Genomic DNA, 21,856 nt, shown 5'->3' with positions numbered 1-21,856 from the left:
GTTGTAGAAAAGATGATTCTCTTGTCTTTTCTACAGGCACTCTGTCTATCTATTATCTGAATGAGAATGCAATTGAAGTTTTGCATACTGTGAACATTAACTACAAATATGTTAACTGATTTCTGCCTGGTGCTGATTACTCAAAATTCTTCCTTCACATGATGACTGATGTAATTTTCTTTTCTGCAGCCTCCAGAGTAATTCCATAAGTAACAATGGTGCCACTGCCCTTACTGCAGCTCTCAAACTGAATGAAGGCCTCATCAACCTGAAGTAAGACACCATACTTCAACCCTTGATCTCTTGGAGGTGACCAGATATTGGACACCAGACTTTCATTGTTTCGGTGTGAATGGATTTGGGCTTTGGGTGACCCATTAGATATATATTTATGTAATGATATATAATTGTAATTCACATTCATAACATTAGCATACTAATGCGACAGGGTGATTAAGTAAGAATGTGGTTAGGCAACAGAGAATTATGGATACAGGTTCCACTTCATTAGTGATATTTTTTCATTCTGTTTGTAGATACCCTCCCAGTTGCACCTTTTAGATAGCTCCTATTGCTTTAATGTTATCTGTTTTGCTGCTTCTTCATTATGTTAATCGACAGCTATATTATTAACTGCTTAGGAACACCAGAATAATTTCCGATTTTATTACATTGTGTTTCCATTTCTAGCCTTCGAGAAAATTCCATTGGTCTTAATGGTGCAATGGAAATTGCGAATGCACTACGTGTGAACAAGGTGCTTAGATCCTTGGAGTAAGTCTAATACATTAAAATAACTTATTTACTTCAAAGAGCCTTAAGCAATTTTTAAGGGTTTTACCATGTGTTAATAGAATGAGGTCCCGTTAATTCTACTATTTAGAAGTACCTCTCTGCTTAAAAAGAACTATGAATTTGTATCTTAAAGCATTATGATTCCTTCAGAATCCTTCATATGCAGAGTCACCCTCTGATGCAACACCTACAAAGATTATCATAAGATAATTTGTACAGAGTAAAGTACTGTGGATGCTGGAAATCTGAAATAAAAAAACAGAAAGTGTTGGAAATATTCAGCAGATAGAAAAAAACAAAGTAAAGTTCTGAAGTGTCTATTACTGAATTCAATATTTTAAAATTCCGTGTTTGCAGACACAAAGGAGCTTGCACAGTATGCTCTTGGGACATATTTGCACATGTGCTAGTGAATGAGATTATTTAAGTGGTTCAATGATGTGCCTGTTTCTGCTGGAGCATGGACCCGGGGTGGAGGAGGGTGAAATTAGACTTGTGGGGGGGAGGAGAACTCCCAGTGGTCTGATTTTTTTTCCCCATGTCACATCTTCGTCCACCCCACTTTCTGAATCCACCTAGATTGATCCTGGAAATCTTTTCTGCTGTGCACTTTGCACATGACACAAAGATGTAGAGTTAGCATGCTTCTGCAGTTGCAGTGTCAGCGAATGCTGTGCATAACACAATGACATAGTAGTTCTGGAATTGTGTGCATGTACATTTCCAAGTGAATATTCGGAAGCAGTTGTGGTGTCAGCAAACACTGCCATTTTAAAATACTGATTAACAACTATTCACTACATTTAACTTGCCTTGATCTTTAATATAAACAAGCATTGGAATTTATTGCCTCACTTCAAAAAGTCTATAATCAGAGATACCCCACTGTGATAATGAAAGATTGTACAATCAATCATGGAGCAGTAATCTTGTAATGATAAATTCTAGCCTTATGTCAATAAACAAAGTGAAATAGTAAGCAATGCTTTTGAACAGTACAGTTTAAAAAAAATAGCAAGAGTTTTAAATGCCCTAAAGACTTGAGCGCTCACTTTGACCAGTTTAGATTGATAGATCCCTTTAACAGTTCATCCTACAGCTGCACTGGCAGATTAAATTAGATTATGCACCTTTTACATATATTCACGGCTACCTTTTTAATATCCTAAAGGACACCTTACCTCTCTTCCAAAGGTATCCTGGGATCATATCCAAACAGTATCTTCTATATCTAAGCAATGCCGCGAGGTTTACTGCAAAGTTTACAAATACCGTAGCACTGGTTTCCCACTATGTTGTATTTCCCACGCTTGGCTAACCAAAATCAGACAAACTGATGACAGCTGTTGTTTTATATTAGCAGCTGCTGCCATGGATCATGGATGTGTGATTTTTAACTTACCCCCATTGTCCCACCCTGGTGAAATTGTTTTGGGCTGTGTTGGTTAGGAGCTGGAGTTCCAACTTTCAGTTTCTGCCACAGCTTCAAGGAGCTTTTCCATTGTCCTAAAACTTCAAGCGAACATTTTGCATCAAAGCACTTTTGTGAGAATGTCCTTTAATTCACCTTACTGCTAGATTGCACTGTTCCACCTGTAGAATTCATTCATGTAGATAGTGTTTCGAGTGTAAGGGCTGCTGACTACTCTGTCTGTTGTTCTCAGTTTAACAGCGAACTTGTTACATGATGAGGGAACAGCAGCAATCGCTTCAGCTATCCGCGAGAATCAAACTCTTACATCTCTGCAGTAAGTACAATGAAGACTGTTCTATTTTTGTAATATTTCTGTCTCATTCTTTCCATCTGCACTGTATCACACTCTGTCCTAATCTCATAGTTTGAGACTGAAGGGTGGCACGGTGGCACAGTGGTTAGCACTGCTGCCTCACAGCACCAGAGACCTGGGTTCAATTCCCGCCTCAGGCGACTGACTGTGTGGAGTTTACACGTTCTCCCCGTGTCTGCGTGGGTTTCCTCCGGGTGCTCCGGTTTCCTCCCACAGTCCAAAGATGTGCAGGTCAGGTGAATTGGCCATGCTAAATTGCCCGTAGTGTTAGGTAAGGGGTAAATATAGGGGTATGGGTGGGTTGCGCTTCGGCGGGTCGGTGTGGACTTGTTGGCCCGAAGGGCCTGTTTCCACACTGTAAGTAATCAAAAAAAAAATCTATATGCATAGGGGAAACTTTACTTCTGACCAGTGTTAAAATCAAAGTCCAACTAAGGAAGAGAGGTATACAAGGGAACAATAAAAACATAATAGTGAAATAATAGTGTTTAGATTTAGCATGAAACTGAATTTTCAAAAACTGGAAGTGTGTGGAGTGAGTATGTGTTTAAAGTATTGTGTGTATGTAGAACAAAATTATTTAATTTTGAACTGCTTATTTTCTCCAGCTCCCATATGGCCTTCCTCTTAACCTGTTAACAAGCAGATAGAGTGCCACCTTCACAAAAGGCAGCTTCCCACACTTCTTAGTATTGACAGGATTTGGAGATGCCGGTGTTGGACTGGGGTGTACAAAGTTAAAAATCACACAACACCAGGTTATAGGAGCGTCGCTCCGAAAGCTAGTGTGCATCCAATTAAACCTGTTGGACTATAACCTGGTGTTGTGATTTTTAACTTAGTATTGACAAAGCAGCCACTGGCTCATGACCCCAAGCTTTTGAACGACAGTTCCGACATTGCCAGCGCTTACTTAACTAGCTCTTCACTGCTTCTCTAATCACAGGATCCTTATTTCTGAATTTGTTATTGATAGATTTACTGGTTAGCTTATCTGCAGGAAGATTAGGAGAGAAAAACTCTTTGATTGGACAAGCAGCTGTCTTCACCATTTGTTCTATTTATGGGGAGACCCTTCTCTGATTGGTCAGTCCCATCAGTGAATTTTCCCAGGAGTTTTGGGGATTCCAGGAGTGAATACACCTGTTAATTCCATTGTATTTTGAGTATTGATGTGGAGTGTCTGTTAATGACATTGAGACAGTGAAGGGAATGTGTTAAGAACAGAATTAATGTGTTAACAATGGAATGAGTGGACATGAATAGGGCAGTACAGTGCTTCAGTGGTTGGCATGGCTGCCTCACAGAACCAGGGACCTGGGTTTGATTCCACCCTCAGCCAGTTGTCTTTGTGGAGTTTGCATGTTCTCCCTGTGTCTGAGTGATTTTCCTCCGGGCATTCCAGATTCCACCCACCGTTCAAAGATATGCAGATTAGGTGGATTGCCCATAGTGTGCAGGGATGTGTAGTTAAGGTGTATTAGTCTTTTGAAATGCAGGATAACAGAGAATAAGGGTAAAGGGGTTGCTACTAGAAGGATCAGTTTGGACTCAATGGGCCGACCGGCCTGCTTCCGCACTGTAGGGATTGTATGATTCTAGGAGTCTGTGAATGAAGGGTGTGTGTTATGGGTTCAATGAATAAAACTTTAATTGAATACAAGATCTGGTCATAGCATCAGCCACACTAATTGTGTGGCTAAGTTTAGAGTCATAGAGTCATAGAGATGTACAGCATGGAAACAGACCCTTCGGTCCAACTTGTCCATGCCGACCAGATATCCCAACCCAATCTAGTCCCACCTCCCAGTAACCTTGAGAAGCAAATATAAAATACTGACTTTAGGCTTGAAATTGATTTGAATAAGAGGTCACATTTACTCAAACCAAACTTGGTGCTCTACCACCCAGTGATGGTTGTAAAGGTAAAGAGATAATAAGATTAAGATAAATTGTTCTGTCCTGAACTCTGTACCACTATTTAAAGTACATTTGTGAAATAGCTGCAGAATATATACGTGAAGGGTGATGGATATTCACCATTTAAAATCTGTCCATGTTCTCTTTCAGTCTTCAGTGGAACTTCATCAGTTCAGAAGCTGCAAAAGCTTTAGCTCAAGCACTACAGTCCAATCACAGCATCACCAGCCTTGAGTAAGTCTCTGACTCTCTTATTTGCTCCCAGCTACAGCCAGAGAGTCACAGGTGAACCCTAAAATACATACCCCACACGACCTCTATTTCTAGGTCTCAATCGTCAATGATCTGCTGAGCCATGCAATGTGCTGCATTTCAGCCCATGTCTGCCTCTACCCTGTTGAAAGTCATTTCTGTGCTTTAGTCACTTCTACACTTGATCTTTCTAATGCTTGCTTGGGCTTCTTGTGCAAGGTGAGACTGCAGGTCAGTAAGGATAGGTTGATGAGTGAGTGAGGCACTCTGACTAGAATTACCACCTATTTGCATTCCTGCTGATGTCCTCAACATTAATGTTTGGTCTTATTTCTAGCCTTCAGGAAAACAGCATTGGAGATGAAGGGATCATTGCTCTTTCAGCTGCACTCAAAAATAACTCCGTGCTGACCTCTTTGTAGTAAGTTGCTGTTACTTGTTCACTTCAGCTGTCAGGAAATAATGTCATTGAGTCATAGAGATGTACAGCATGGAAACAGACCCTTCCGTCCATGCTGACCAGATATCCCAACCCAATCTAGTCCCACCTGCCAGCACCCGGCCCATATCCCTCCAAACCCTTCCTATTCATATACCCATTCAAATGCCTCTTAAATGTTGCAATTGTGTTAGCCTCCACCACTTCCTCTGGCAGTTCATTCCATAAACATACCACCCTCTGCGTGAAAAAGTTGCCCCTTAGGTCTCTTTTATATCTTTCCCCTCTCACCCTAAACCTATGCCCTCTAGTTCTGGACTCCCCGACCCCAGGGAAAAGACTTTGCCTATTTACCCTATCCATGCCCCTCATAATTTTGTAAACCTCTATAAGGTCACCCCTCAGCTTCTGCACTCCAGGGAAACAGCCCCAGCCAGTTCAGCCTCTCCCTATAGCTCAAATCCTCCAACCCTGGCAACATCCTTGTAAATCTTTTCTGAACCCTTTCAAGTTTCACAATATCTTTCCGATAGGAAGGAGACCAGAATTGCACACAATATTCCAACAGTGGCCTAACCAATGTCCTGTACAGCTGCAACATGACCTCCCAACTCCTGTACTCAATACTCTGACCAATAAAGGAAAGCATTCCAAATGCCTTCTTCACTATCCTATCTACCTGCAACTCCACTTTCAAGGAGCTAGGAACCTGCACTCCAAGGTCTCTTTGTTCAGCAATGCTCCATGTTCAATTTAAAATCAAAACTCCAATAAAGTTAGAAAATCACAGTGAAGAGGATTCATGTGCATAGGGTACAGAGAGCAATCTCAGAACCAGTACAGAGCCAGCATGATTAAACTCACGGAATAGTGCTTATTCTTGGTAAATGGTACAAGGTAAATTCCGAATTCCTAGGAGAGTCCTGTTGTAAGTGAGTCTGTTTGGAGATGAGACTACAACACTAGTGAAGATCTACTGATCTGCAGTCTCTTTTGACCATAGTATGGCATAAGAATAAAAGAATGAGTAGAGTAAGATTAGGGCCTGTCAAGGACAGTAGTTGGAAATTGTGCGTAGAGTCTGAAGAGATAGGAGAGGTGCAAAATGAATATTTTTCATCAGTATTCACACAGGAAAAAGACAATGTTGTTGAGGAGAATACTGCGATACAGGCTATTAGTCTAGATGGGATTGAGGTTCATAAGGAGGAGGTGTTAGCAATTCTGGAAAGTGAAAATAAATAATACCCCTGGACCAGATGGGCTTGATCCTAGGATTCTCTGGGAAGCCAGGAAGGAGTTTACAGAGCCATTGGCTTTGATCACCGTTGTTTGCAGGAATACTGCAAGAAGACTGAAGGATAACAAATGTCCCCTTGTTCAAGAAGGAGAGTAAAGACAACGCTGGTAATTATAGATTAGGAAGCCATACTTTGGTTATGGGTAAATTGTTGGAAAGGATTATAAGAGATAGGAATAATTTGATTAGGGATAATCAACACGGTTTTGTGAAGGGTAGGTCGTGCCTCACAAACCTTATTGAGTTCTTTGAGAAGGTGACCAAACAAGTGGATGAAGGTGAAGCAGTTGATGTAGTATATATGGATTTCAGTAAAGCGTTTGATAAGGTTCCCCACAGAAGGCTACTGCTGAAAACACGGAGGCATGTTTTAGAGTGATTTAGTGGTTTGGATCAGAAATTGGCGAGCTGAAAGAAGACAGAGGGTGGTGGTTGATGGGAAATACTCATCCTGGAGTTCAGTTACATAGTGGTGTACCACAAGGATCTGTTTTGGGGCCACAGCTGCTTTTCATATTTATAAATGACCTGGTTGAGGGCGTAGAAGGATAGGTTAGTAAATTTGCAGATGACACTAAAGTTGATGGAGTTGTAGACAGTGTGGAAGGATGTCAGAGCGCCAGCATCTGCAGCCCTCACTTTCTCTCAGTGTGGAAGGATGTTACAGGTTACAGAGGGACATAGATAAGCTGCAGTGCTGGGCTGAGAGGTGGCAAATGGAGTTTCATGTGGAAAAGCGTGAGGTGATTCACTTTGGAAAGAGTAACAGGAACACAGAGTACCGGGCCAATGGTAAGATTCTTGCTAGTGTGGATGAGTAGAGATATCTTGGTGTACATGTGCATAGATCCCTGAAAGTTGTCATCCAGATTGATAGGGTTGATAAGAAGTCGTACAGTGTGTTAGCTTTTATTGGTAGAGGGACTGAGTTTCGGAGCCATGAGGTCATGTTGCAGGTGTACAAAACTCTGGTGTGGCCGCACTTGGAATATTGTGTACAGTTCTAGTCACCGCATTAGAGGAAGGACATGGAAGCTTTGGAAAGGGTACAGAGGAGATTTACCAGGATGTTTCCTAGTATGGAGGGAAGGTCTAATGAGGAAAGGCTGAGGGACTTGAGGCTGTTTTCATTAGAGAGAAGAATATTGAGAGGTAATATAATAGAGACATAATAAGATGATCAGAGGATTAGACAGTGTGGACAGTGTGAGCCTTTTTCCTTGGATGTTGATGGCTAGCACGAGGGGACATAGCTTTAAACTGAGGGGTGATAGATATAGGACAGTACAGATTCAACAATTGTCAGATGTTAGAGGTAGGTTCTTTCCTCAGAGTAATAAGGGTGTGGAATGCCCTGCCTGCAACAGTAGTAGACTCGCCAACTTTAAGGGCATTTAAATAGTCATTGGGTAAATATATGGATGATAATGGAATAGTGTAAATTAGATGGGCTTCAGATCGGTTTCACAGTTTGGTGCAACATCGAGGGCCTGTACTGCACTGTATTGTTCTCTGTTCTATGTTTGCGAGGAGCGCTGAATTTACCCAAATATCCCATCTTTAATTACAATTCTGCCATCAGTTGAACAAAGAAATGGATCAATTCAATAATACAGTGTATATTTAATCACTATTACTGATCATGGAAGCGCTAAGCATCATCATTTACTTACACATTATTCTGGAAGGATTTGTTTTTGTATAGGATGCTAATTGTTGAATATGGACTGTTTAGTGGGCTGTGTGTTCGGTAAGATGACGTGAAGTTTAGTTTCTTGTAATGTACAGACAGGTTCAGTTAAAATGGTAAATGTTATAATGAATTTGAATCTGGGAAGGAATGGTGCGTTTGGTTTCCATGATTACTGTAAAGTTAAGCTTGAGGTGACATCCAATCCCTGTGAAATCAGAGCTACTTCCTGAACCTGATACTGCATGTGGGAAGAGTGTTTCCAGCCATTGATGCATTGTGTCCTGTGATCGTATTGTGTATTCAGATAAACTTGAGCCTATGATGTAGTTAATTAGTCTCTTTTACTCCAGCCTACAGGGGACGTCAGTGAGTGTGAGAGGTGCAAAGGCTTTGGCTGATGCTTTGCTGGTGAATAACAGCTTGATGACTCTGGAGTGAGTATGACTAAAGATACTAATGAATGTTGGCATTCACTTGTACAGAGGGGATATTTTCTATAAGCTGTGGAGAGATTGATTAAAAAGTGACTTGGGCACTGATTCCAGTTTTGAGCACTGGATTATAAGAAGAAGCTAATTGCTTCCAGGAGATTTGAGGATCAGGAATTCAATTCATGATAGAAGATTCAGAAGATTGCCTTATTTTCTCTAGAAATTTATAAGTATTCCACTCAAAGATTGGAGATTATATTTAGACTGATCAAGGATAATTATCAGGTACTGAAAAGTTCAAATACTTGAGGATGCTAATAAGTTTAGGAAAGGAAGTTATTAGTGTGGAGATGGCATGCAAATAGTTATGGAATAAATTCCTACTGAATCCAGTATAATATTTGGGAAAATGAGATAATTGTGTTCCTGGATAATGTGGTAATATAGAGAAAGCGGTAAGTAGGATTCGGGGAATTTGGAGAGAAATTGGTTTTGCATAAGGTAATGATTCCAAAAGGGTTAATGTTAGTGGATGCATTAAACTCTACGTAATCTGATGACGTCATACAATCTTGGTTGCAGAAAACAGGGTTCAAACTCAAAATCGCAGTGGAGACAGATTTCTCATAATTATCTCCTGATAGTCCTACTTCTTATGTCTAACATTTTTGCAAAGACAAGTGTGCCTTCTTGTTAAGAGTCATTAGTAGGTAATCTTCTATCAGTATTAACCAAATAGGCCCCTAGATCCAATGTAGAGAGGAGGACTGGCGGCAGCATTCTATCTCAACTAAATTATGGTAGTGGTTCGTTCAGCAGCAGATACAATATAGTAATCAGTGGTAGGCATCATTACTTAAATACCACAAGGTAACAATGATGGAAAACAACCACTGGTCCTACAAGAAGAAATGTTCAGATGACAAGTGAATTTATAACTTCTTAAATACTTTACCACTTTAAGACCATGAGATGTCGGAGCAGAAGTAGACCATTCAACCCATCGGTTTTGCTCCACCTTTTGAAGATGTCATGGCTGATCCAATACCCCTCAACACACTTTCCTGTCTTTTCACTATAACCCTTGATTCCCTTACTGAATAAAACTTGTCTGTCTCAGCCTTGAATATACTTAATGACTCAGTCTCAACAGCCCTTCATAGTAAAGAATTCCACAGATTTACTACCTTCTGAGAACATTGCTTTATTGTACAGTTTAGAAGATTGTAAAATGAAGAAAATAAAAATCAGCATTGCTGCTTACAGATGTAAAAAATCTTCTAAGGAAAAAGGATAAAACCACTTTGCTTTATTGAAAAATTAAAAGGTTTAAAGACTTTAGTACAACAAAATTTAGATACTGCAGAATTTAAAATCGCTGTAAAGAAAGGAGAATAAATAATCACATCAAGGAGATGTGGTCAGCAATAATAATATTGCACAGAGATTCAGTATGAGAGGGAGGCCAAATAAAACACAAGATCGACAACTCAGAGAAAACAATTCTTAAAATATAGAATTGTTTCAACATTTAATACTAAATCTCAAGCATAAGGATAAATAACAGCATTGTATTCAATAGATGTTGATGCTATAAATGACAAAAATATAAACCAGGGCACAGAAAATTCTGCAGTTCTTCAATTTTTTTTACAATAACTTTAATCTGAGAATGAACAGAATTTTAGAAGAGCAAGGTTTAACAGAATAGTTTAGCATTCATGAGAATCTGAAGATAATTTAATTAATAATCTCCCTAAACTAGATTAATGGAAAGCTGTGACTATAGAGCTTTGAAATCATAATGCAGAAGAGAGAATTGTTGTAATTATTGATAAGTCTTTGTCAAATGTATTAAAGTCCAAAGAAGGGTTGACTTTGGAAGCAGAAATCGGGAGATTCTCAGACAAATTCTGAGAGAATGACAATCTTATCACAGAAGAACATCCATCCACTTTATAAGATGCATTATAATTATCTACACTCTAAAGGCGCATATCTTTAGGCCAGGTCAAATGCAATAGAAAAAGAGTCTGTGTTAGCTCTGTGGTACAAAGCAGTTTCACAGGCACAAGCAGTACCCAACTAAGACAAACGAATGCAACATCTATAAAACTTTAGGTCACTTCCAGAAGATGTACAGAAGTAGAACCAAACTTCTAGAGCAGTAAAATGTCAAATGCTTACTTATGCAAAGATATTAATTAGATGGAACAATCTTCATTAGAAAATATATCCAAAACATTCTAAAGGAATATCAGTGATTCATCTGACTCAGTTTGACATAACCTGTCTGTGTTGATAACATCTCGTTAATTTAAGCTTGATTGAAGGCTGAGTGTCAATTCTCTATCAGATCAAATACCATGCCTAAAGAAAAAAAAGTTACAGCTTCTGTGGAACAAACAAAGTTCAATGGGTAGAGGATCTCCTTGTGCTTCCAAGACTCATGACAGAACCCAAAACGAAGAGAGAATCCACAAAATTACCTTTGATGGCATAAGGAAATGTTTTGTATGGTCAAGAAGAACCAGTGACCAGAAAGTCAAAAAAAAGGCTCATGCAATTCAACAAGAACAAAAGAACAATCAAGATTGTGCTACCATTTGCAGGTATTGCTTGAAAGGATGGCCAGACCAAAAGTCTTATGAATTGGCTGACAACAGACATTGATGACTGAACATTTTGAAATAGGTGAATTACTATTGTATGACCAAAGACTGATAATTCCAATTTCCTTTCAGGAAGATGTCTTGGATAAAATGCACTGGTATAATTTGGCGTTGCCAGTTGTACAGCCAAAGCTCAGGCAGTGGTCTGTGGCTAGAGATCTCAAGAGAAGTTGAAGATCTCATAACGTATTGTGAAATCTGTGATCACATAGGATTGTCAGATTGTAAAACAGACCTTTCATCACTGAAAAAAGATCAGAAGATAAGAATTAACAAAGTCTACCAGAGGAAGCAAATCCCAAAAACAAGATTCAGTATACAATTTACATAAACTTATTGGCAAGTCTTTAACTGAAGTTGTTCAGATAGCAAAACAGTATAGCGAACAAATTGATACATCAGATTTAATTTTGATGTTAGATGATGAGATGACACAAGTTCAAGAGCAATGTTTCAATCCTTCCTCTTCCAAAGAAGAATGATCTGTGTAAGTGACAAAGATAGTACTGTGTAAACAACAGTAGCAAGACTGAGCACATTAAGGTATCTAGTTCACCAGGAGCACATCTTCAAAGGGTGAACAAAAAAATGGAACTTTTTTGACAAGTCAAAGTAAAATGCTTATATACTTCAATATGGGTACATCAGCAGACTGAGAATGAAGATTTGTTTGCACAAAATGAAGATGAGCTACATAACACATCATGTAAGCCAGACCAGTATCTGCAGGTTCACGACATGGTTAAGGAGAAATTAATTAGTTCCAGAATCCAAGATACTGTAAACAATAAAGTAATTGCTTCCGCCAAGCAGCAATCTTATTTTCATAATTAAAATTAATAAGATTAAAGGTCCCCCAGATTGTGTTATGGAGCAATACATGAGTAACTTTGTGTAATAAAACAGGTAAAAGATCCTTCAATTGAGAAATTATTATGAACAAATCAAGGTAAAGATCCAGTTCAAAGTCAACATTCCTCAAGACCTCCTGTCTTCCAAGTTTGAAGAGAATGTGTTCTGGAAGAATTGTGATAACTTTGGACATCATGAATTTGTGAAGTCAAGAGATCTGGAGAAATGGGGTCTTGATAAATGTAAATGTAGTTACATGCACAAATGTAAAAATTTTTCCTATTGGCAAAAAATTATTGGGGGGAGATGTTATAGATGGTCATGTTCTTAAACAGTTAATGTTGGAGACTGTATTAAGCTCCAGCCCTTATGAAAGTGTTCTAATGGAGAGGGGCAGTGAATGTAGCTTGAGATTCTGATGGAGATAAATATGTCATAATTGTCTCTTGATAGTCTTAGCCTTAGTTTTGTATCTAACAGGCCAATATAGCTTCTACTACTCGATAAACTAAATCTTAAGAATTAGTTGAAGTTTGATGTTAACCAAATAGGGCCTTTGAGCCAATATTCTAGTCCTACCTGTTCCAGAGGTGTGTCACAGCATCTCTGAACTGGTTGTTTGGAAAAATAACTACCTACTGCTCCGATGGGGTCTTGTGGCATAGTAGTAGTATCCCTACCTCTGGGGCCTGGAGACCTGGGTTCAAGTCATACTGCTCCAGAGGAGATGTAATAACATCTCTGAATGTGATGATTAGAAACTCAATTTAAATATTAATAACAGCTAGGTTTTTTGCCCAGTGAGGGGATTGGTGTTTGGACAGGTAAAGGATCCTGACAAACTGATCTCTGAACTCAGACAGATTGATGGATGACTGTTAAGAAACATACACTGCCCCCCACTCCAAGGACTCTTATGGTTCAATGATAGTATCCCAACCTCTGGGCCAGAGTTCAAGATCCTTCTGCTTCAAATGTGTGTTATAACATGTCTGATGAACAGGTTGTTTTAAACAAAAATATACATAACTAACCCCACTACCCTAATTTCTTAAGTAGGGCTTTTGTGATGCATTGGTAGTGTCCCACCTCTGAGCTGAAAGACCCAGGTTCAGGTCCCAGCTCCAGAAGTGTGCCATAACATGTTTGAACTGTTGATTAGAAAATACTTAGAAAGGATTGTCCCTCCACCAGGGGCTATATAATTCGATATAATTTTTTTAAAAATAGTGGAATTGAGGATTGTTTCCATTGGCATCTTGATGTTTTATGTTGCCCAGTAGGATCTGTCTAAACTATTACTGTTCATTTCTTAATTAAAAGGTAGCAACGAGGATTGGGTGCAGACTCTACCCCCAACCACTCGCTAGTAGTGATTGACTCCACAGCACCTGCAACAGAGTGGTAGAAAATGGATTGTGGGATAGTTAGGGAATGGTTGTTGAGAGTATGGAAGGATATAGATCAGCTTACCCAAGTTTATCCTAGAGTTCTGTTAGTGTTTCATTACATTGTCAGTGTATTAAGAGAGCGTGTGCACACTTTGACAATACCCAGACTCTCTGACCATAGTATTTTTTCTAATTTCTTTCAGCCTCCGAGGAAACATGGTGGGTGTGGCTGGGGCAAAGGCAATCGCTAATGGTTTAAAAGTCAATAACAGTCTCCAGACTCTCAAGTATGTATATAATTCATGATTCACAGTTTAATCTATACCCTTGGAAAAAGTACTTGAATCGAATGGAAACTGTCATCTATTTCAATCTACAGGAAAACATGGTGGGCAAGAGGTAGTATCTGCAGTGTGAACATTTGCTGTGACAATACTGGGTTATGACTGAGAGACAGTTTTATCTGTTCCACACATAATGACTTGTGTTAAAAGGGGAGAGATACATATCATATCGGCAAACATAGCAAGATTCCACCAAATAGGAATTAGCTGAATGTTTGGGGTGCGATCTGTGTATCTAAACCCTCTGCTGTGAATGGTGTCTGGATACAGGTAGTTCTACTTAACGTGCGTTTTGTAAATGTGATTTGGCTGTAACGAGATTTATGAGTTGCGGGGTTTTTTAAAAATTAAACTCCTGTTCGCTGATAAGCGATTCCATCTTCTGTATTACCAGCCAGTTGTGATTTATTCTGCTAGCGCATCTATTACAACAGGTTTACCATTCTGTGTGTGTGTGTGTGTTTTGCTTCTATCTGCAGCTAAGGTAGGGGAAGCGAACATTGGAATACTTTTGGAATGCTTACTGGCATCATGCATGGAGTTGGAGGTCAAGAAATGGGGAGAGAGGGGGAGAGAGAGACGGTTCAAATACAGCGGTATTCAGCGAGAGTTGGAGAGTAAGCAGGGCCTTTTGTTAAGCAAAGGCTCAGTTGCTGGCTATCTCAAGCTTCAACACACGGCGACTATACAAGAGAGGGTGTATGTGTGTGTGTAAGGGTGGGTGGAGGTGGGGAGGTATGAAACTAAAGACTTACCATTGGTGACCCTTATCACTCGCCATCCCACGTTATGCTTGATCTAAGTTCACCCAGTCTCAGTTTGAAAGGAGGAGTGAGGATCTAAGAGTCTCGTTCCCTCATTCTCTCTGAAACCCAAGACCCATCAAAACCTCCAACCGTTCAGAGCATCCCAGCTCTTTAGCTACCCCCTCAAAAATAGAGATTTTACATGGGCCAAAAAAAAATTAAGTTTCACGAAATTTACTAGCAGATAGCCCGATTCTGGACAAACTCCACTTCACAAGGAGCCAGGAATAGAACAATACATTGGAAATTTCGCTTGGAACAACGTGGCATTTCTGTAACTTAGCAGAAATGGACAGGTTCGCTAAATTGCAAACCCTAACCCTGTTTTTCCCATAGGCCTCATAACTTCTATTGCACGATTTTCTATAAGACGACAACGCACGGGAATGCAACTACCTCGTTATAGGAGAACTACCTGTATCCTGAAAGTCAGTTTAATACATTAGAGCACTACTGACAATGCAGCACCTCAGTACAGCATTGTAGGGCTGATCAAGATCCTATGCTCAAATTCTAGGATTACTTTCTGAGTAGTGAAAGTGCCATGAAGCAAGTCAAATAGTATATTAACTATCAGGTGTTTCTGGGAATGTTTATTGTTCAAAGTTAGTAAACTTGAAGGCAGTTGAGAGTTAACCAACTATTGTTGGAGCAGTCTGGAGGCAAGTCCTGGCCCAGTTGGGGCCTGTAATGCTGAACTATTTCTTTATTTTTCTAACTTATTCCTAAGATTTTGTACCTAGGTACCTTTCCACTTAAACTGGCACCCAAAATGGTGACTTTGTAAACTTTTCACTGCATTCATGTGAGTACATGTAACAATAATTCTAATATCACCCAGAGGAATTAGAATAGGAGATTGCCTTGAAGAACGTTAAGGAACCAGTGGACCTTCTGGGAAATCAGACAGTTTTGTGGTCACTTTTACTGATATCAATTCACCGGTGATCAGATATCTTGAATTCAGTATCACAGTTAATGTTGGAATTTGAATTCATATCCTGTGGTTGTTGGCCCAGGCTTGTCCTTATGCATTGAGCACTCAATATATAAAAACGTGAAATGTTGAAAATATTCAAAGTGGATCAGCAAGGAACAAGAAAGGCTGATGTTTTAAGTTCAGAGGGTAGCTACTGATTGCCTTCTATATGTTGCCAGAATTCGCTTTTTGACATGTTTCGTCAGAAACTAAGGAATTGTGCAAATTTTGATGAGCAATGAAAATAATCTGTGAAAGTGACGTTTAGCCTTGACTCAGGATCTTGAGTCACTTGCAAATAGAGCAAACCCAGAAGTGTTAGTCTTAACTGCAATTTTGGTTTGGCTCTGAGATGAGTTATACAATATGGCTTTGACATTCACTTACTGTTAGAATGCTTCCTTTATTTATTTACTTGAATAAATAATACAGTTTCTGCATTTTTTTGGTTTGCAGCCTTCAAGAAAATTTTTTGGGACTTGATGGAGCAATGTGCATTGCAATTGCTTTGAAATACAACCGCAGCCTCAGCCACATCAAGTGAGTGTCATTTTTGCTCATCTTCTGATCTATTTTAAATTTGCTTTGTCTCTCTGCCCCTCTTGAAGGTTCCCAAAATAGTCAGAGTAAAGTTATCCACAGAGGTGACTGATTGGTAACACAGTTACCTGTGAGAAGTGGTTAATACTTGATGCCATTGACAGCTGACTCCACATCAGAGTCTCACAAGCACAGGGCTAACATGACAGTGGCATCATTATTTAAATCATTAAGAATGTCTCAGGCCTTCTGCTTCCTCAGCATCAAGGCTAACAATTTTGACCTTGGACATGTGATGGTGATGATTTGCTTAATCAGTGTCTTGCTAACTGTCACAACATGTGTTCTGTTACAAATTAGGTTTTCCTCTCCCTTCTAGATGCACCCCAAACATTAAAGAACACAACACTGTGACATTTCATTCCACTGGTTCTTTTTCTTTTACAGTCTCCAGGGCAACAGGATTGGAGAATCAGGGGCAAAGGTCATTGCTGCTGAAATAAGAAGCAAATCTCCGCACTGTGTTGTTGAAATATGAAATAAGAAGAGGCCATGTTGGAATCCAAGCAATATTGACCAGCTCAGAATACCTCCTTCCTCCCAGAACACATTCCTTTGTACTCAAATGCTTTGTACACTTTGAATTGATCACTGGACAGGCCATAATGTCTCTGATAGGTGTGAACGGTGTGGTGATCCCCAATCTTTACGCTTTCTAGCAGACATATGCAGAAGGTGGTGTCCAGCTCCCCCCCCACACACAAAAAAGACACACAAGATACTGTTGAACATAAGGATATTTCCATTTATGGGAGTGGATAACATTATTAAGCGACTACACATGAAATAATTACTTCAAATTCAATCATTGTGAAAAGATTAACCTAGCACTGTCCCTAATGCAGACTATAACATATTGTTTTCTATTTTCACCTGTCTGAATAATTTAACTTATTGGACTGTCCACATATGTCACTGGGCACTGTATGACTGATACTGCTGCTGTCTGTAGCCCCATGGCATCAAAAGCACAGGAACAGTATTTTAACACCAAAAACCTAGTAGGGTTTCCATAGACCAAACAGCAGCATTGTGGCTAATTATCATTCATAAGTAAATCACAAGGACTATTTCATATAATCAGCAGTAGTGTTTAAGACAAGTTAGACCATATGATGATTTGGATTATTCTTGGATTAATTTATATAGGAAAAATAGGGAAAACAATCTAAAAGGGTTCCATTTTAAAGGTGGGGGGCATGGAGGAACAGTGGGAACTAGGGGTTTAATGTGCACATTATTCAATGAAGTATCAAGATTCTTGGCTTTATAGATAGGGACATAGGTTAAAATTAAAAAAGAAGAAATGAAAAATCTCTGTGAAACACTGATTCAGCCCTAACTGAAGTATTGTATCCAATCCTGGGCACCATACTTTAAGGAAGGATTTGACAACATTAGAGAGGGTGCAGAAGCTGAGGCTGTTCTCCTTTTGAGAAGATTGTAAAGAGATTTGGTATTGAGACATGCAAACTCATCAGGAGTCTAGACATGATAGAAGAAGCTGATCATATTTGTAGAAAAATCAAGAACCAGAGGATACAAATTTAAATTGATGGCAAGAAAAATAACAAGGAAAAGTTTTTTTTACATGGTGTTAGGATCAGAATTCACTGGCTAATCGTGTGGTAGAGACAGATTCAGTTGTGGTTTACAAAGGGGAATCAGATCATTATCTGGAGGGATAGCAATGCCAGAGAGAAGGACAAAAGATGAGGGAATTGCTCTTGCAGAGAACCAGCAAGGACATGAGAGTCTGAATAGCCTTTCTCTTATGACCATTCTGTGACTCCATTGTAAACAGATATGTTCTCTTACTCCTCATGGACAAGACGCTTGTCTATAATCCTCTGGTCAATAAGAAGTGAGTTTGTGATTTGGCTTCCACCTTCTTCCATTAATTATTGCAACTTTCTGTAAAACTCAGCATGACCAGTTATTGTTTGATGAGGCTGTGTGGAGTAGTGGTGAATAGGTAGGAGGATTGAGTAAGTAATAGTTCTGTATGTATATATGTTATTTACAATACAAATATTTTACAGTATAAAGTTTTATTTATCTTTTTTCATAATTGCATCAATAAAACAAATTGAGCATTGAAATATTTGGGTGTAAGGGTGGTGGGATGACAATGGTCTTCAGTTTCTGCCTCTCAGCTCAAGCTGCTGAGACTCCAATGCTAAAACTGTGTTTCTGTCCTATGCTCCTTGTGTGAAATCTTTCTACTTTACACTATTCTCTTTGTGAAAAGGGGACTGTTTAACTCTATTGGCTAGTATGTAGTTCACAATTACTCAAATGGCATGGAATTGATTCCCATTTTTGCTGAGATAGTCTTGTCACTGGTAATAGAAAGCAATGGCAAAACATGACTGAAAAAAATGCCAAAGGATTGACTAAGGTCAAAGCACAAGCAGACAATGAGCTAAGCACCTGCTTTCAGATGTAGCACACATACATGAATGTATGCAAGGATTGGTGCTAGGTCTACTGTTGATTGTCATTTATATGATTCGGATGAGAATATAGGAAGCATAGTTATTAAATTTGTGGATAACGCTAAAATTGGTGGTATAGTGAAAACTGAAGAAGGTTACCTAAAGGTACAACAGGATCTTGATCAGCTGGCAACGGGAGGAGGAGTGGCAGATGGAGATTAATTTTATAAATGCAAACATGTTGCATTTTGATAAGATAAACTTGGGCAGTTTATACAGTTAATGATAGGTCCTTGGGGAACAGAGACCTAAGGGTTCATGTACACAATTACTTGCCTTCATTGGTGAGATCATTGAGTATAGGAATTGGGACATCATGTTGCGGCTTTTGGAGGCCACTTTTGGAGTTACAGTTCTGGTTGCCTTGCTATAGGGAGGATGTTATTATATTTGAAAGGGGACAGAGATTTTCAAGGATGCAACTGGGATTAGAGGATTTGAGTTACAGGGAGAGGGTGGACAAGGTGGGACTTTTATCTCTGGAGGAAAGTAGGAGGTTGAGGGGTGGCCCTGTAGAGGTTAATAAAATCATGAGAGGCATAAATAAGGTCTTTTCCCTAGGATAGGGGAGTTCAAAACCAGAAGGCATAAGTTTAAGATGAGAAGGGAAAGATTTAAAAGGGACCTGAGGGTGATGTACATATGAAATGAACTGCCAGAGGAAGTGGTAGAGGCTGCTACGGTTATATTTCGAAGACATTTGGACAGGTACATGAATAGAAACATTTTGGAGGGATATAGGCCAAAGCAGGCAAAAGGGACTACTTTAGTTTGGGAAACCTGGTTTGCAAGGACGAGTTGGACTGAAGGTTCTGTTTCCATGCGGTTTGACTCAATTTACAAGTCATTCATAGAGTCATAATGGTACTTTAGATAATACAAAATGGGCTAACAATATTATAAGCTAAGCTGGAATTACAGGTGCACAAGTTGTTTGAAAGTGGCAGGGCCACTTGAGAAAGAAATTAACGAGGCATAAAGGATTCGAAGTTATATAAATAGAGGCAATAAATACAAAAACAAGGAAATCTTGGTCTGACCTAGAGATTTTGTTCCTATTCTGGACACCACATTTTAAGAAGCACATCCACACATCAGAGGTGTAAAATAAAATTTATCACAACAATTTCAGGAAAATCTCAGATTTTTCTCCTCCAAGAAGAAAAGAGGAGATTTGGCAGAGATAATCAATATCATGAATGGTCTGGTCAGAGCTGATATGGAAAAATTGTTCCCATTAATAGAAGTATTGAGAATTAGAGGTCATGGATTTAAAGTGTTTGGCAAAATAACCAAAGACAACTTGAATAAAAGCTTTGTTATGCAGTAAGTGATTAAGATCTGGAATGCACTGCCTAAAAGTATGATGGTGGCAGATTCAATCATATCTTTCAAAAAGGAATTGAATAAACCACCTGAAGGGAAAAAATTGCATAGCTACAAGGAAAAAGCTACTCTAGACAAATTGTTCTTGGAGAACTAGCATGGTATCATCAGATTGAATTGCCTCCTTTTCTGCTACAAATGATGATAAGATTCTAGGTGACATCATAAGTATTCTACAGGGAGAAATTTGTTGTGATTGTGATAGGCCTGGAATGCACCAACCTGCTTAAAACTGATTTATTGGAAGCTTTGTAAAAGCCTTGCTGAGTTCCCAGAAATTGCCAGAAGTCTTTATATCAGGAATGGTTTTGGGATGCAGCCCATTCAATAACACACTTCTCACTAGCATCTAATCCAAAGCAGCTATTGTACACCCTGAGCATTGCAACTTTGATAACTTTTAGTGAAACATGTGTTAACTTTTAAAAACAATAACTTCTCAGTGACGTGGGACTGGGATGGAAGTAACAAAACAAAGGTGTGTGGGATGGATTCTCAGGTTTTGGTTTTCACTGGTAGTATTCTCTGCAAGGCTGTGTACCTTTTGAAAAGGCATTTTGATATCTTATATTTCTTCTGTGCGCCCTTTCCAAAATGGAGCTATAAAAGCTTCCACCTAGAATTCTTGAATTTATGAAAGAGAACAATCCTATGGCATATAGAATGTCCATACCTCCGGTCACCGCCAACAAAAAATGAAAGCATCCAATGGAAAGGCACTAATCTTGAAGGTCAGCACAGCATTGAGCTCCAGACAAATTCACACCTTCTTCAATCACAGCTTAATAATTGCACAATCACTGAAAAACCAATATTGACCAAAGCAAGGGCTGCATTAGACAGGTTAAACCAACTCTCTTGTTTCACTGTGACTCTGTTCAAAAACATTCGTGAATTGGAAGGAAACTAGCACACTGTTACAAAGCAACATGCTAAGATTTATTTCGCTGTTAAGGTGACAATAGGTGGAAGATAAATCAATTACATGGAAATATTTATATATAAAACAGGTCAGTACCTTTTCCATTTGGATATTAAATTGGAAGCATAAAATAAACACAATACAACTAAAAAAAGTTCATAAGAAACATGTATCTTTAAAATAGAACTTTGATAAAACTTTGACATTTGAGGCTGTTATTACAGGTTGAATCTCTACCGCTGATGAATTCCTATATTTTATCCCTCGTGGGCAGTGTTAAATTTGCACAGAGCAGATGATCCAACTCCAATTGCTAACATTTGTTTCCAGTGTGACTTATTTTGAAGACAGAGACACTGACTATACTTCATCTACTTTTTGAGAGTGGGGTCATGAACTAACATACTTGCTTGAATTGAGCTAAAGAAGAAATTTCTGTTTTCTCCTAAATGAATTTTCTGGTACAGTTTGAATCTTGATATGGATGTTGCCTAGTGTCTGATCACTAACAGTTCACTGGTCCTGCTTTTAAGGGGATTCACATCTCTGCTTTGCTAAAGATAAGAAGCTGAATATAATATCGATTCTTAATGGCTCCATAATCCATGGGCTGTAGCTTTGGGACCTATGGCTGCATGTTTAATTGACAGATTCAATTACTAATTATTAGTCAGGCCTTCAAATTGAACAGTGTGCTGGCTGTGTTACACTAGGTAGCTCAAACTACTTACTGAACATTGTTTTGTCAGCCAGCCTGAACTCATGTTGCCAGCAGCTGAGCAAGAGGCA

The 21,856-nt window shown here is 39.1% G+C and overlaps 1 protein-coding gene across 3 annotated transcripts in view; it reads left to right on the top strand.

The window, feature by feature from the left end:
- nlrc3 (NLR family, CARD domain containing 3) overlaps nt 1-18,363 on the top strand; it is a 52,258-nt gene extending 33,895 nt beyond the window's left edge. For 2 of the 3 annotated variants that reach the window (XM_043711533.2, XM_043711532.2), the window contains exons 11-19: nt 190-273; nt 691-774; nt 2,460-2,543; nt 4,653-4,736; nt 5,092-5,175; nt 8,537-8,620; nt 13,736-13,819; nt 16,118-16,201; nt 16,649-18,363. In XM_043711533.2, the coding sequence (XP_043567468.1) occupies nt 190-273; nt 691-774; nt 2,460-2,543; nt 4,653-4,736; nt 5,092-5,175; nt 8,537-8,620; nt 13,736-13,819; nt 16,118-16,201; nt 16,649-16,739 (763 nt within the window). In that variant the 3' untranslated portion in view covers nt 16,740-18,363. The remainder of the gene's footprint in view (nt 1-189; nt 274-690; nt 775-2,459; nt 2,544-4,652; nt 4,737-5,091; nt 5,176-8,536; nt 8,621-13,735; nt 13,820-16,117; nt 16,202-16,648) is intronic. The other variant, XM_043711534.2, reaches the window with a different exon arrangement.
- The last annotated feature ends 3,493 nt before the right edge of the window (nt 18,364-21,856 follow it).

This window comes from Chiloscyllium plagiosum, unplaced genomic scaffold (assembly GCF_037043375.1).
Source record: "Chiloscyllium plagiosum isolate Xiang-an unplaced genomic scaffold, Cpla_swu_hap1 HiC_scaffold_20, whole genome shotgun sequence".
Classification (NCBI taxonomy): domain Eukaryota; kingdom Metazoa; phylum Chordata; class Chondrichthyes; order Orectolobiformes; family Hemiscylliidae; genus Chiloscyllium; species Chiloscyllium plagiosum.
Note: the sequence above shows the minus strand (reverse complement) of the source record. Positions and strands in the feature narration are given on the sequence as shown.